The sequence below is a fragment of the Lampetra planeri genome, chromosome 6, assembly GCF_965212315.1.
Source record: "Lampetra planeri chromosome 6, kcLamPlan1.2.h2, whole genome shotgun sequence".
In the NCBI taxonomy this organism is placed as follows: Eukaryota; Metazoa; Chordata; class Hyperoartia; order Petromyzontiformes; family Petromyzontidae; genus Lampetra; species Lampetra planeri.
This window is the reverse complement of record NC_136112.1, coordinates 4930392-4946248: the sequence shown is the minus strand read 5'-3', so window position 1 is coordinate 4946248 and position 15857 is coordinate 4930392. Positions and strand designations below refer to the sequence as shown.

General features: G+C 44.7%; 1 protein-coding gene across 1 annotated transcript in view; it reads right to left on the bottom strand.

Moving 5' to 3' along the window:
• LOC144719429 (transmembrane protein 132C-like) overlaps window positions 1-15857 on the bottom strand; it is an 83541-nt gene that overhangs the window by 44881 nt on the left and 22803 nt on the right. Inside the window, exons 2-3 of the mRNA XM_078595329.1 lie at window positions 15003-15149; window positions 1240-1426 (exon numbers count right to left, since the gene is read on the bottom strand). Coding sequence (XP_078451455.1) covers window positions 1240-1426; window positions 15003-15149 — 334 coding nt within the window. The remainder of the gene's footprint in view (window positions 1-1239; window positions 1427-15002; window positions 15150-15857) is intronic.

Here is a 15857-nt window from a genome sequence, read left to right as displayed (position 1 = left end):
CATAGCTTATCAGATTAAGTACAAATCTTCGTGTGTGCAGTCATTGGTTACCAGCCTGAGAAAATCAAATCGCGAGACTTAAGGACGTGACATAATCGCGGGCAGCTGCTAGGATTCAAATCCAGAATATGAGCTGTGCCTGGTTTAGTGCTCTGGCCACAGAGCCACCCGGAACCACCTCTCGTTTTGTGTAGGTCCAGAGACAGTTTTGAAAATTCCCCATTGTAGTTGCTAACATTAATATCCCCATAAGATAAGGCCGTAGCCATGGAGTCAACATTGGGGGGGATCAAATCTTCCAGGGTGTCTGGGGGTCCCAACCCAGAAAAATATCTAAATTTGAAAACTAATTTCCTGCCTAAAATATTACAAAATTTACGAACACATGGTATGGACTTTTTTTTTTTTACAATGTCTAATAGTGTATTGTATTACATTGCTCTGTTTTTACTTTTTTACCATTTCTTGTTTCATTATATGTAATGGCAGAGATTAGGGATTAATAAAGTACCAACATAACCACAATCATACAAACAGAAATATATGTATTGATTTACATGAAGACAAGTCCAGATATTGTGGCCAAGGTTCAGCAAATTGTTGTTTTCATTTACATAGCATAGCAACATTTTTTTATAGCAATATATTGGGGGGGGGGGGGGGCATTTTGAACATATTTGAATATGCTCAAAATGGGGGGGATGTGTCCCCAATATTAAAATATGGATGTGTCCCCCCCAATATATATTATATTTACGGCCTTTCCATGAGACAACCTACAACTGATTTACCAGCAATTGACTTCAAAGTGGGGTACTTATTTGATTGACCTCCCCTTCCCTGGATGGGAGGCAACTTTCGCTTGGAGACAACTCGCGGCTCACAAATTGGAGTCCTGCACTCTTTGGTTTGGAATAATAAAGTAGCGTCGCGATTTTGATGTTCACGCTATTCATCTTCAGTTTACAGCCCTTTGTGAATTAAGGCCTCAATGCTGGATTAAAGCCATTTCATACCGTGCCAGTCATGGGGATTTCTTTACCGCAATAATCTGCATGTTGTATCAATATGTTTACTCATTCGGGCATTAATGGAGGCACTAACCAATGACAATTCACTTTTCCCATTCAATGATTGGTCAGTGATGTGCAGTCGACCAGAATAGAAAAAAACCGCAAAAAGACAACCGTTCTATATTTTCTAATGAAGCGGTGTGCAATACTGAAAACATTCACCTACCATGGGCAGTGGCACTAGGGCTCGGATATCCCGCTGACTGACGGCAATCTCGGTAGACAGGCGTTCGCTCTCGGGACGCGAGGAGTCTTGTCCAGTGTAACTGACGTGCCACAGCAAATGCCGGAGTGGAGCTGTGCCATTCTCCAGTTCTACCTCCAGCAGGGCCACCTCCCGGCGACCCATGGTACTGCGGGAGGTAATGAGGAGTATATTGAGAAAAGAACGTGCGATAAGGGGGGGGTGGGGGTGGTGGGGGGGGTCCGGAAATAAATAAGTAAGTAAATAAATAAATGGTGACAAGACGGACGGAAGAAGAAGGTAAATATCATGCAGGAAAGTCAAGGAAGGAAAGGGTAAACATGGTCGCGAAGATGAAAATGGAAAGGTGGTGAAGAGGGTAAGAGAGCGAATGGATGAGACAGACGGAACACGAGGAGGAGGAGGAGGATAGAGAGAGAGATACGGAGCAGAAGTGATGCGGCGGCAGACGGGCAGATATTTGGAGAAGGAAATGGGAGAAAAAGGAGGGACAGGAATAGGTCAGTGGGTGAATTCACGCGCCAAAAGGGCATAGACACAACGTATAAAAGGAACATTGATCAATCGTGTGATGTACGTTGAACTTCTTTCGCACCGTACGTAGCCAACCGTGCCAATCGGAGGCGTGGCGGAAGGACAACAAACTAAGCATGAAAACCAGTTCCAAAGAAAAATGTTGTACGTTCATATCCAAAAAAATATTGTAAACGTCCCACTATTGAGTGCTGTATTATTATCATCGTGAATACGTCGGATCTAATATCATAAAATTAAATATCCTCAAGGTTGTAATTTTTGAATAACGCTGAAATGAGAGGTTCTATGTGAAATTCAGTGACCTCTGAGAATGAATTCATTATGCTCTATAAATCTAGCTTCTGTCTCTCCACAGCTGGTCTGCTCGTCATGTCTAAATTAGCATTCACCCCTGCAGACATAACACACTTAATTAATGCTAATGAAATTACAGCATGCCATTAGTAGAATGAGCGCTGGCACATTTATGGCGGAGGAGACCAGTGTTACTTGCCGTATAATTATTGTAACCGAACATAAAAACTTCCGCTGTGTCCCTTGGTTTTTACTGCTCCCACTTGTTCTCCAAAATAGCACAATGCAAAAAAACATGGCGAGAAAAAGCATCCCTAAATCACACGTAACCTTTGTTAATTCGCCATAATAGAGGTTTTTTTGAGTTCGATCGAGTCAATATGAATGTACTCTTTCGTTCTCTCGGTAAAGTCACGTAGGTATAAAATAAAATACATTTATACCTACGTGACTTTACCGAAAGAACCAAAGAGTATGGATCGCTGCAGTCACGAAAACTTCAAATCTAGATTAAATATGAATGTGTCGTTAAACCCGCCACCACCCGACACAGACAATTAGTAAGGTTTGTCATGTAAACAAAACGTGTCATTTCGTTACTAGTTGAGCATACCGGTGTGTTGGAGAGTAAACCCACAACATTTAGCCTTCGAGAACAACGTTTCGCCGGTAAGTACAACCAGCATAATCAGGCGACAGCCAGAGTTGTGGAGAAATACTACTGTTTCGGTCGCGAAAGCCTATGTGTTCAACTTTGTCCATTCTCCTCATATATTTATTTTTATTGTATTTTAATAATATTTAATGGAGTTGAGTTGAAACGAGAAAATGTTGCCTATTGCGTTGCTGCTTTCACTGCAGTCGAGTCCCAGTCTGGTATAATGCATACTGCAGTGCACTTATATCATGATGAGCAATGCACCGGGGGAATGTTATTTCCCCCCCTGACCTCATTCGTTTATACTCTACCCCCATCCATTGGCCTAAATCCCATGCCTGACCTCTCCTCGCTCCTCATCACTGCCACCTCCTCCTGCCCTAATCCCGGACCTCATCTACTGCAGGGATGGCCCTCAAACTCGTAGGTGTTGCTACAGGTGCCCCCTGCGATTCTTAAAAGTGAAGGGTCACGGCACCACCCCACCCGCCCCCCTCGTCACTTAAATACCCTAGAATGAGCCATTGTTGTCTGAGGATGCCTTGGCCCTCAATAAAGGGCCCCATCTCCCCCTGTGGGTGTCCTTTGATTCAATGATGACGGGGTATGGTTCTGCCACCTGCCTTTGGTTTGAACCACTCGGTGCCGGACACTGGCACCCGTGTTCCTGTGGCAGCAATAGATTCGTAGAGAGATCTTGGCGGAGGTGTTGTTCTGTTGGAAGTTTATCACGGTATTATTGCACAGCTTTGAAAGCCTCAACGCTGACTTGAGATATGTACAGTAGAACCCCTTTTAGAGACCACTCCTGTTAATAACTAATCACTTAACGACTGGCCCCGTATGTTCGCTTACCGACCATTCCCCTGTTAACGACGGGCTTACAACAAGCACGCGACCGCCCATTTCGGCCAATCGGGGAGCTCCAAAGAGGTCTGACCGGGTCTCGGCCAATCAGCGACGTCCATTCATGAGAGTTGGGGCATTGTTTACAATTAGTGTCTGTCGCGCTTTGAAGTGGAAACATCTCTCTTTGAATTTTCGGTGTACATGTATTTCTTATGCTCGCTAAATGACCGAAACACTTAACGACGGGTTCCGTGGAACCAATTACCACCGTTAAGAGGGGTTCTACCTGGACGTTTGGGTTTTGTCCGCGGTGGAATAGGTGGCAATCCCCTCGCGTAGGGCTGACCTTAGGGACTCGTCGGTGCTGTTCTGGCTGCCCCTGATGTCTGTAGGCCTCGTTTCTCGCCGGTGCTGCTTGGGGTGCGACGTTGCTCTCACCCTGTTCCCGTCTGTGTTTGTCTTCCCTCCTCCCACCTCCGCCTCCTCACCTACACACCCTTTGATCCCCTTCCCAGGCCCCTGCCCCCGCCCCCCTTTTCTGCCTTAATGTAGTCTGTTCTTGTCATCTGTGTCAAGTTTCTTGGGATAGGATTGCAGTTGGACGATGCAGTATGTCCGCTGACATTGCCGTTGCTTTTATTTTTTGGCCACTGAATGATTTTCGACACATTTCGCGTAAAGTATCTTGGGCTAGGATTGCACTCGGACGATGCAGTATGTCCGCTGACATTGCCGTTGCTTTTATTTTTTGGCCACTGAATGATTTTCAACACATTTCGCGTAAAGTATCTTGGGCTAGGATTGCACTCGGACGAAACGTCGAAATTGTCGTTGGTGTCCCACTCGTTAGAAAGGCGCCGTTTTAACATCCTTCGTTATATTGCGCAATCACGTATACTGCTGAATGGCACATTTAATTATTCAATTAAAATCAATACACATTGAATCTTACATTTGTAACGTATATTGCCACAACTTATTTAATTGGAAATGCGACTTGTCACCTTTTTGTTTAAATTGTGCAGTAGCATATGTTCTGTTCCTTTTGTAACAAACCATATATATGTATATACGTATATTAAACCTCACGAATGGCTGTGACTATTTAATAGCCCTCCACTAATCCCCAGTCACCTCGCCCCCCCCGACTTGCCAGACCACTCATCTGCATCCCCGGCTCAATTTGTGGTCTTCACTGTGCACGCTCCACTTGCACCCAGGCATCCTGATGGCCTGTCGCCTCACTCACCCAAAGCCTCACTCACCCCACGTGTCACTCACCCCGCGTGTCACTCATCCCACTCCTCACTCACCCCACTCCTCACTGATCCCATTCTTCACTCGCCCCACATCTCACTCACCCCGAGCCTCACTCACCACACTGCTCACTCACCCCACACCCAAATCATCCCACTCCACACTCACTCCGCGTCCCACTCACCTCACACTCCACTCACCCCACGTCTCACTCACCCCGAGCCTCACCACACTCCTCACTTACCCCACACCACACTCCACACTCACCGCACTCCTCACTCACCCCGTAACTCACTCCACACTCACCACACTCCTCACTCACCCCACACCTCACTCCACACTAACCACACTCCTCACTCACCCCCGTAACTCACTCGCCCGATGCCTCACTCACCCCGCACCCCACTCACCCTGCAGCTCACTCAGCCCCACGTCTCACTTGCCCCGACTGCCTTGTGCTGCCAATCTCCGTCTCACACCATGCACCGTCGATCCACCTGCCACTACGTGATGAATCTCAACTATTCGCAAAGGCGCCCCCAGCATTATAATAATTTCTACTTGTAACACGGTGCCGCACAGTAATTCGCTCACTATCACAGAGAGAGAATGACTCAGAGGTGCGAGGAGCCACAGACAAGCAGGAAGGCAGCCACACGGTGATCCGGCACCAACAATTGCCAAAGCTCTGCGGTCCTTTCTATATTAAGATGCCATCGGCCAATGAATGGGTGGTTATGTGTGGGAGGAACCCGGTGCGCCTGAGGAAAAAACCCACGCGCGATATGGGGGTACACACCATCCCATATAGACGGATTAGGTGGAGTCCAAAGGTTTTTGTCTGTACCACATTACCCTGGCAAGCCAATGTATGGCACCTCGACGCCCATGGGAAGGGAGTTTCACAACATTTGTGCGATCCACCAATCCTTGCTGTCTCTACTGTGCTGGATTACAGGTGTGTACAGCCACCGCCCCCGGCTAAGTATATGACTCATTTGTTTTGCTTGTTCATGGGTCTTGGGAGAAAAACATTTTCTGTAAGAGGAGCATCTTGTGGGTGTTGGGAAAAACATCAGCAAATTTGTTTGATCGTGAATAGCTAAGTGATTGTGGCACTTCCGATTCGCACAGTTGGCTACGTACGGTGCAAAAGAAGTTCAACATTCATACATACTTAAGGCAATGAGAAGTGAATTGTCAGCCACTTTAGTCAATCCTAAGTACCATATTTCATATACATCCCCACACATCACAGTGAGTGATGTTACAAATAACTCTCATAATTTTAAAAATGCCCTTTTAAAGTGTCACACTTTTACACGTGTTGGTTTCATAATAGGGAAATAAAAATCCTATTTTCACTCGGCCAGACCGAATAGAGATATGATTAACTATTGAAATTACTATGGCTGAAGCTCTGGGATACTGACCTCCCAAAAGAAGACTATAATTTAATCCATAAAAGCGGACCAGAATACATTTTCTTAAAAAATGTAAGCCCACTTAATACTGCAATGAAGCTCCATATTTCCATGGCCTTGCACATTTTCAGGGACACTGTTCCCAAAATGTGCCCAATATGCGCGATTACCACGACCGTATCCGCGTTAATGACGAGCAGTCAATCAATTGGCCCGTCTTGGTTACTATGGGGGGGCGGGGGGGGGGGCGGAGAAACATTGCTCGCCCTGCAAAGGGCTGTAGGTACGTGTCACTTCCAAGTTGCAAACTGCTAAAATGGTAGTTTTTAAAGCACGGACATGTTGCAGTTCTTTTGTCAATCCACTGATAGTTGGTCATTGATGCAGGTCATCGATGTTATTTGATCGTACTACACGCTGGTCACTGCGCGTTGGTGAATGCGGGGAGCATAGGCATCGGCGTACAACAATTTTACAATGTTGCTCTCGACTAACGATGTATTTACTCATATAGATGATATTATCTTCATCACAACGTTAGAATTTGCAGAACAAGTTTTCATACCTATTTGTCCATGTTTTGTTTAATCTTATCTCCTGATATGTACGCGCGTTTCCCTCGTACATCGATGCACAAGAAAACAGAAAATACATATTTGTTAAATGTCCCAAGGAGAGCCTACCTATAAGAAATCCTAGGAGTCATTGAAGCTTTCTTTGTTAACATAGGAATATCTGAGTCATATTCATCAACTTGGCACACAGCAGCAGCAGTGGAACTTTTCATGGAGACGCCTCTGAGACACAAGAACCATTAATACTGGTAGGAACCTCCTGGTTACACCAGCCCACAGGGGATTATTGTGTCCGTCGTGCAGGGAGGGGCTGGGTGGGGAGGGAGGGGCTGGGTGGGGAGGGGAGGGTGGGGAGGGGCTCGATGGGGAGGGGAGGGTGGGGAGGGGCTGGGTGGGGAGGGTGGGGCTGGGTGGGGAGGGGAGGGTGGGGAGGGGCTGGGTGGGGAGGGGCTGGGTGGGGAGTGTGGGGAGGGGCTGGGTAGGGAGGGTGGGGCTGGGTGGGGGGTGGGAGAGGTGGGGCTGGGTGGGGAGGGGCTGGTCACCCCGTGGTGCCCTTATAAAACTCAACGTTTAACCTATTCAGGCTGGCTTGTGCCCGCCCTCACTGTCGGGCATATTTGCGGAATACACCATGCCGCCGTTGACCCTGGCCATTGACCGAGCAACCCAACGTCCCTACCAGCTCCCTTCGCAGGAATCTGTTTTGTGGCATTGTCAGTGATCCATATTACAGACTTGTACGTATGCATGTTGAACTTCTTTCACATCATACGTAGCCGACCGTGCAAATCGGAGGTGCCGGGGAAGGACAACAAACTAAACACAAAAAGCAGTTCTAAAGAAATCCGTTTTTAATCTAGATTTAAAAGTGCATAGCTCCAGTGGCTTCGTAATACATGGCGGGGGATTGGGGAGGCCGACGTGGCTGCTGGCGGTGAACGAACCATATTGTGAAGATTTACTTTTGCAGGTACACACTGGATTTAGAAAGTATCTAAGGAAAATATTCATAGATGCTCGAAGGACAGGTATGATGCACTTAGGAATGATTATAAAATCAGTAACAAAGCACTGTGAAACAGTTTACACACTGTTAAATTGTTATTGAGTTAATCAATCATTACCCTTTGACAAAAATTACTTTTCATAAAAAAATTAGTTGATGGCAGTGAGGCATTAATTGGAATAATAACTATTAATCTTACGTTTGCTCAAATGTCTCGAGATTAATGGTTTCTCATCATGTGCGGGGCTGATTACCGAACAGTGATCAATTTCCTTGAGAATTGAACTGAGCCCATCATTGAAAGTAATTGCCACATCTAATTGTATCAAAATTATAGTGTGACACGGTATATATTAGTGCAAGTTGAAATCATTAAGACCTGCATTTTTTTTTATTGCTGGCTGAGCAATAGCACTTCACAACAGAAAGCTCACAGTGGCCACCACAATTTCAGGAAATTAACAATTCAAACTGAACAACGCCTAAAGTTAGGCCCCAAACGTCCACAATAGAAAAGGAAACTAAATTAATAATGCCTCTATCGTTTCTCCTATCAGGCATACGTTATAAAATGGCTACATCAGAAAATACTCAACCATTATTAACTGGAGATTCATGTTCAACTTCTTTCACACCGTACTTCGCTAACAGTTCTAATTGGAGGTGCCGCGGAAGGCCGACAAACGAAACACAAGAAGTTATAGGTGTGATTCGATCTCCTGGCATGGCAGTTGAAACAACGGTGCAATTTTTAAACACCCCCCCCCCCACGTAGCCTCTCTGTCCATCCAGCGGTACAAAGAAGTACACGACCACAGATAGTCGATCTGTAAAGTCGCGAGTGTGGTGGGGTCAAGTGATGGTATTTTAAAATCTTCCAAGATGTCTGGGCAGCGAGTCATAGTAGGCCAAATACCTCTAGGGAGGCTATCTCAATTTCCCTCTGTCGGAGGCCCTTCTGTGAGCAGTGGAGTGAGCAAAACAATTGTAGTGCCGCAACCTATTTGCCTTTTAATCAATTATTAAATTAATGGACGAATTTGTTAATAAGCATTAAAATACTGAAATAATATATACATTTCCCCATCCCAGGGTTCTGTGGTCACTGAGCCTGTGATTCCCATCAGAGTGCAAACACACACGCACAAAGGATTATAATCCTTTATGAATAATTATTCATAATAACGTTTTTTTTGGGGGGGTTTATATATTGGTCACCCGAAAGCCTACGTCTTAAACACACCGACGAGTATGTTTGCAAGCAAATGTTGAGAGCTGAGCATTAATTGACCTATCTAGTACCACACTGTTTATCCACGCAAATGATCACAAGTCATCGGAAGTTAATTCTAGTAAAAAAAGAAAATCAACTCCTTTCCCTCGAGAACCGTTTTAATGTCCAGAGTACACAGTGTGTTTTGGTGCCATCTGTCCATCTGGACCCATGCCATTCAACGTGAACATACGACCCTGACATAATGAGACGCATAAATCTGGTCATTATATCTATCACAAATGGTAAATGTTTTAGAGCGTGCTCTATGTTACGTGTGTTTGTTTTCCACTTACAAGACTGCAATGATTAAATAAGTCATATAATCTAAAAAATCATAAACTCATGTTGTTATCCAAATAGAATTTATTCTGACAGAATATCGGTATTGCTAAACTGACCTCCACGTGCTCTGCGATGTTTGCCGTCCCAATGTACAAAATTGGAAGCCGAGAAAAGCACGTGGATGCCTGAATCCCAGTAGGTTTGTTTACATCCCCAAGGTCAGACAACAGCACTCAACATTTTCCCTTCCATTCTTGTTGCACACCAACAATTTTTAATAACTTCCAAGTCCATCCACGAAAGGTTAAATACACTCGGAAACTTGGGTAACCTCCAATGGAGACTAAACTGAAAACATCTCTATGATAAATTTCCAGAGGTGATGACAGTGGTCGCTATAAAATCATGACTTTGTTTTCTTAGAGGAACATGTTTATTTTTGCTTCTAATAAGGAGGGCTTGAAATGTTTTAATATGGTGCATTTCTCACTTTTCAGGTTGACGACCCCTTTTTAGAAGTAAAAATTGCTCATGACCTCTCATCCCTACTTAAATAAATAAAGAACCAAACTCAATCAATGAATGCACACATACGCGGCCATATACCGAGGGACACTAACACACACACGCACACACAAGCAGACATGCAAACGCATACATATGAGCACTTACGTGCACGCTCAAACACGTGCACGTACATAGTCAAACACGCATACATATGCACAAGCATAAATCATACGTACAAAGAAAGACACAAGAGGAGAGACGTAAGCAGACACGAGGGCAGAGCCAGAGAAGGATGTGAAGGGACAACAGGACACAGAGAGACAGACAGGAGGAAAGAGAGGAGACATGGGGAGAGAAAGACATGGGTAAAGCTAAAGGCACGAGGAAAGTTGGACACGAGTAGACAAGAATATGATCGAAACCAAGGAGAAAGATACGTAAGGAGACAGACAAAGAAAGACGGAGGGGAGGGGGGCGAGAGAGACGAACAAATGTGCATAGAGAGATAGAGAGGATAGACGTGAGGATAGAGATACACACTGGGAGATAAACACACGTGGGGAGATAGACATACATGGGTAGAGAGAGACACACGTGGGGAGAGAGAGAAACGCGGCAAGAGAGAGAGAGACCTCCTATAACCCCACAGATTGCCTCTGGGGTCGCGACCCACCATTTGAGAAACACCGCTTTAATCTACGTGCAGTTGTTTCTCGAGCATTTTACACTGCTAAAAATACTCTTAAATGTGGAGGTTTCACACAAACCAATTACTGTGTATTATCTTAGTGAATGGGCATAACATCTTCAACAAGATTTTTTTTTACCAAGTTCACTGGCACCGGAATATATATATAAGATAAAGAATATCGATCATCTACGGTTATACTTGAATATTTAGAATTTGCGTCCAGGAAATGTTGTCCATTTAAATTCGCTTCGATGCCATATGGAAATAACAGTTACATAGATCACAGCGAGACTATAGTTGCAACGTAAACAGTATACACCTCTGAAATATCTAAGGGTAAATTTAATGTGTCTGATTGGCATGCTGGCAGATGAGTCTTCTCCACAAGGCAAAGCACTGTTTTGGTGGAGTTAAAGGAAAATGCCTATGTAGTGACATCGGGGATGTCACTGTATGGTGCCGGCCCAGGAGGGTTGTGGCGTGCGATGTTCTTACGTCGCGGACAGCACCGGGTGGGTTGCTGTGTGATGCCGGCTTTAGCACAGCACGGTATGCGATGCACCATCATCGCATACACCACGTAGATGGGTGTAGTACCAGCCCTAGCAGGGCTTGGCGAGCACTGGGATAGTGCAGGCACCACGCATAGCGTGTGGTGGGGGCTCCCACAAGGGGGAGCGGGAGAGTGTCAGCCCAGGGGCAGGGTTGCTCCGGGCCATGGCACTCTGGTTGACCCCGTAGACACATGATCCAGAGTGTCGTCAGAGAAGGCCCCAGGTGGGGGGGCTAGGGGATGATCACGTGTCCAGAGAGAGCTCTCGAGAGGGATCGAGAGGGAGCTAGAAGGCTCGAGAAGGCGGGCGGGGCCGAGGGCGGAGCCGGCCCCGACCCGGGAGGATAAAAGGTGGGTCCCAGTGAGGGACCGGGGTCGCTTCGTTCTACAAGCTGGAAGCTCCACGTCTACAAGCTGGAAGCTCTACGTCCTACGAGGCATCAACACGTGCCGGGCACCCGAGTGAGGATCCGACCCTTAGTAGCTGTAACTCCTACGTATAGTGTCGTTAGCTGGGTGGTCACCACCCCAGGCTGTATCTGGTACGGGGAGAGTTACCCCTTGTATATACGTGTTACAATAAATGTGTTGCCTCGGAAGAATAACGTCTGCGACTCAGTTGGACTCACTACACATAGATAAAAAAATGTCCACCAGGCAATATTAACCTGTTTAGTATGATAAAAAATTAGGTTAAACTGGGGTAGGAAAGTAATACGGTAACTCTACGGTTTTATATGGCATTTAATTGTGAGTCTTGGACTCATTTTGTTTTCAGATTTGTGGTCCAGAAAGGCATGACATGCCAGCTATAGTGTGCGTCAACTAAGAGAGGTAGATGGGGATATAAACATTTGTAATGGCACCCGAGTCTCTGCCTGACGTTTATACAGCATCAGTGATCATAGCTGAAAGCATGAACTCAGGCTCTGGATCAGAATGTTTATATCTACTGGAGGAATCCGATGAGGTACACAGCTCTTTTTCACATATGTCCAGTAGCTGGGTGACTGTGAAAAGGCCGTAGTGCTGTTGAAAATTCAGAAATTTGTGCCAGCCTTCGCCGAAAGGAAAAGAGAGTGGTGCAAGTTAAAGACCAATCATCTGCATGCAAATTTTTGACTGGCAATTTCTCAACTTTTGTCAGTAAACCAAACGCGAACTTTAATTATTTCAAGTTTTACAAATATAATTCTCGTGTTTCAGATCTATAGTAATCTAAACACATCACTAAAGAAATGGAATTACCATGGACCAAATGTTGGTCTGTTACATAAACTAAAAAGCAGCTTTCGGTCAACACACTCACAAAATTACATTGAATGGAAATGGATTAATGGTGAACACATAATAATTGATTACAATACACACAACGTTTTAATTCCAAGATTATGTCATTTTAGTAATGCGATCATACTGAATCTTGAGCATTTTAATTAAAATCGACCAAAATATAAAAAGCTTGTGACTAGACAATATATAAGCAGAACTACATTGTATCTCCACATATCAGCCTATTGGCTTTCCCAACAAGATTATAAAGCAACAATTGTTTATGTAAGCAACCCCTGAACCAGTTTAAATCTTCTCGGTTTCATCAGCAGTCAGGCTTGTTAAACAAATGCCTCTGGATTACCAAATGTTGTTTGCAAGAGCATTCCAGAGTTTTGCTTGTTTAGACAAATGCTGCATGATCTTATTTGCCAATATGGTAGACTAAAGTCAACATTTTTAGCCCATCATGGAAACAAAATAGAGTTTGCTTATATTGCTTTTACCCATAATGCTCTCTGGCTACGCACGCATACTGAGTTTGCGTTGTGAAGCAACGCTCGTGCTAAAGAGGAGCAGTATACGTCACGTGTATTTATGCATGTAATTGCATGCACAAGTAATTCTAATCATGCTGAAGTACAAAGACGCACGTACGCGTAAAACACCTCCACACAAACATGCAGAGAGCGGACCGTATAGAGGAATGTGCATTAACAATGCCTCTACACCGTTCTTATCACAAACAACTCGAAGCTATTATAATGATTCACATTTCACAAACGTAACGTTTGCCTGACATTGTTTTCCTTCTATCGCATTCTTCACTGCAATCTTGTTCTCCACGTATGGCTTCGTGAATAGCAACTGAAAGATCTCTATCCAGATTTGGGTCACGTGGGGTTAATGAATTGCTGCTGCTGCTACGCTTCCGTCGAATTAGCAAAGTTGGCAGTGGTTTCGCACAATGCACTCTACGGTTTGGTAAGCGGGGCTCCGCAGTCACATTTTCCACTTAGGGGCCGTCCATAAATGACGTCACGCGATTTTGGACGATTTTTGACCCCCCCCCCCCCCTTTCGTCACACGGCGTCACAAAAAGTCAGACCCCCCTCAAATATGACGTCACAAAGCTCTGCCCCCCCCCCCAAAACCATATTTCCATTTTGAAAATAAAACATACTTCAAATCGCTTTAAACTATTGTCATTGTAGTGCGTATTTAATGTGGCGCTGCACTGATGTTGTAGGAGGAAACATTTATTAAAAAGTATATTTAATTAACTAGAACGTGTTGTCTATATTTATTTAAAGTAGCGCATTTTGATGTGACGTCACATTTCTCACCCCCCCCCTCGCCACATATCGTCACAAATGCCTGACCCCCCCCCCTAGGTGCGTGACGTCATTTATGAACGGCCCCTTATGAACATGGTGACCGGATCTGGCGTGGGTCGTGCGGATTCGATTGAGTCGCGTGCTGCATCGTTTTTTTTCCGGTAAGGTCGGACACCAGGTAGTCCATTGATGGCATCCGATGATATATGTTTGTTAGGGATGTCAATTATGTTGCAATTTTTCTTTGAGCATCGTCATCATCATGAACATCAACATGTGCGGCATCGTGTCAGGAAGCAAATAAACAAATATCCATTCAGATCTCCCAGAGCAAGAAGTGCTTCTGGGTGACTTAAACAAAGCCTCTTTACTCGTATCAAGGGCACACATTTTCCCTCCAAACAGTGTATTCCCTCCAAACAGTGTTTTGATTGCATGCCAATCAAAGAGAATTGAAATCTCAGCGGTGTAATAAACCAATTTAAGTGGGAGGGGGAAAAGACGTGAATTTTTTTTTGTGCAGTCATTAGTGACCGCATCAGTGGCTGCGCGGATTAAATCAAAGGTGGCTGCCCAGGTTTGAACCCGGCATCTCAGCGGTGCTGGTTCAGTGCCCCGATCCCTGAATTATCCTACCAAGTAATTCATCTGACCTTTATCGTTACTCTTAAGATTAAATAAAACCAAGGCAACAATCCGGTAGTCAAGACAGTGGTGACGTGAGGCATAACAAAAACAAGTGCAGGGCTTTGTGCCGCAAAGAGCTCAAGGGTGCACCAGATTCATGAATGAAATAAGGATGCATCAAATTTCAGCTATAATTCAAATACAAATAAACATGACGAGCTCATTAAATAAGTAATATACAAATCAGCTATCATATTTCTATCCTGTCTGCATCTCTCTTCTCTCATCTGACTACATCTCTGTTTGACTCTATATTATGAATCTTTTTTAGCCGACATTTCTCTCATCTCCCTGCATCTATTATCTCTTGTCTATATCTCTGCTGTTATCTCACTAGGATTGTATAAGTTTAAAGGGGGGCTCCCAAATATGTTTTTGCTGAGTGCCCCCCATTGTGCTAGCACCACCACTTACTCCATATCCAGCAAACAGCAACACATGTTCTTAAGAACAATGATTTATGAAAATAATTGTCCCATTCAATTTGTCTCAATACACGGCCCTGTGTTCGATCCTTACTTGTCAGGAATGCTGCTCTCCTTTCTTAGAATATTCATGGTGGCCACAGAGAGCTTGTCACTATTGATGATCTCCGAGTTGATCTCCCACTGGCTTGGGTTGCTGGGCAATACAGACAGCAGACCAAGGCCATTCTTCCCTTTTGCCCTGCACACGTTGCAGAAAGAAGGTGGAATAGGAGTTAGCAAATGCAGTGCACATTACCCATCGTATGCAGTACTGGAGTATAAATGCTACAAACATAGCCACTGATCATCGAACAGAGATGGTCACTGTATCGCGTGCTTTCAGAAGCGCTTCTGTGGCCGTCTGGAACGCTCTTCCTTCTGATATTAGGAAGTCACTGGAGCCATGCAACTTTTAAATGCAGATAAAAAAATTATTTCTTTGGAACTGCTGTGTTGTTGTTTTTGTCTTCCCCCCACACCTCCGGTTAGCACGATTGGCTACGTACGGTGCGAAATAAGTTAAACGTACGTACATACATAGTATATCGCTTGTTGCAGAGGGTCGTGGTGGTAATGCTGGTAGCCGCCCTGGTTAATACTGTAGGCCTATTCAACATGAATATGTGTCGTCTACTTCGCGATGGATGTTAAAGATCTTGTTGCGTTATTACAAAAGAGTCGGCCACATGTGCCGGTGTCGCAATCCAGATTTGCTAAATTAATCGCAGGTGACTTAAACATTGCAAAATCGTCTCCTACTGGCAGACTAAAATACTTTCATGTGCAACATCGCGAATACCAATAATATGTTAAATAATTATTCCCATTATTTCCCACCCCCCCATATTTACCAAAGAAATATATCATTCTTGTCACAATTTCAGAAGTGTCTACATTTTCCAAGCAG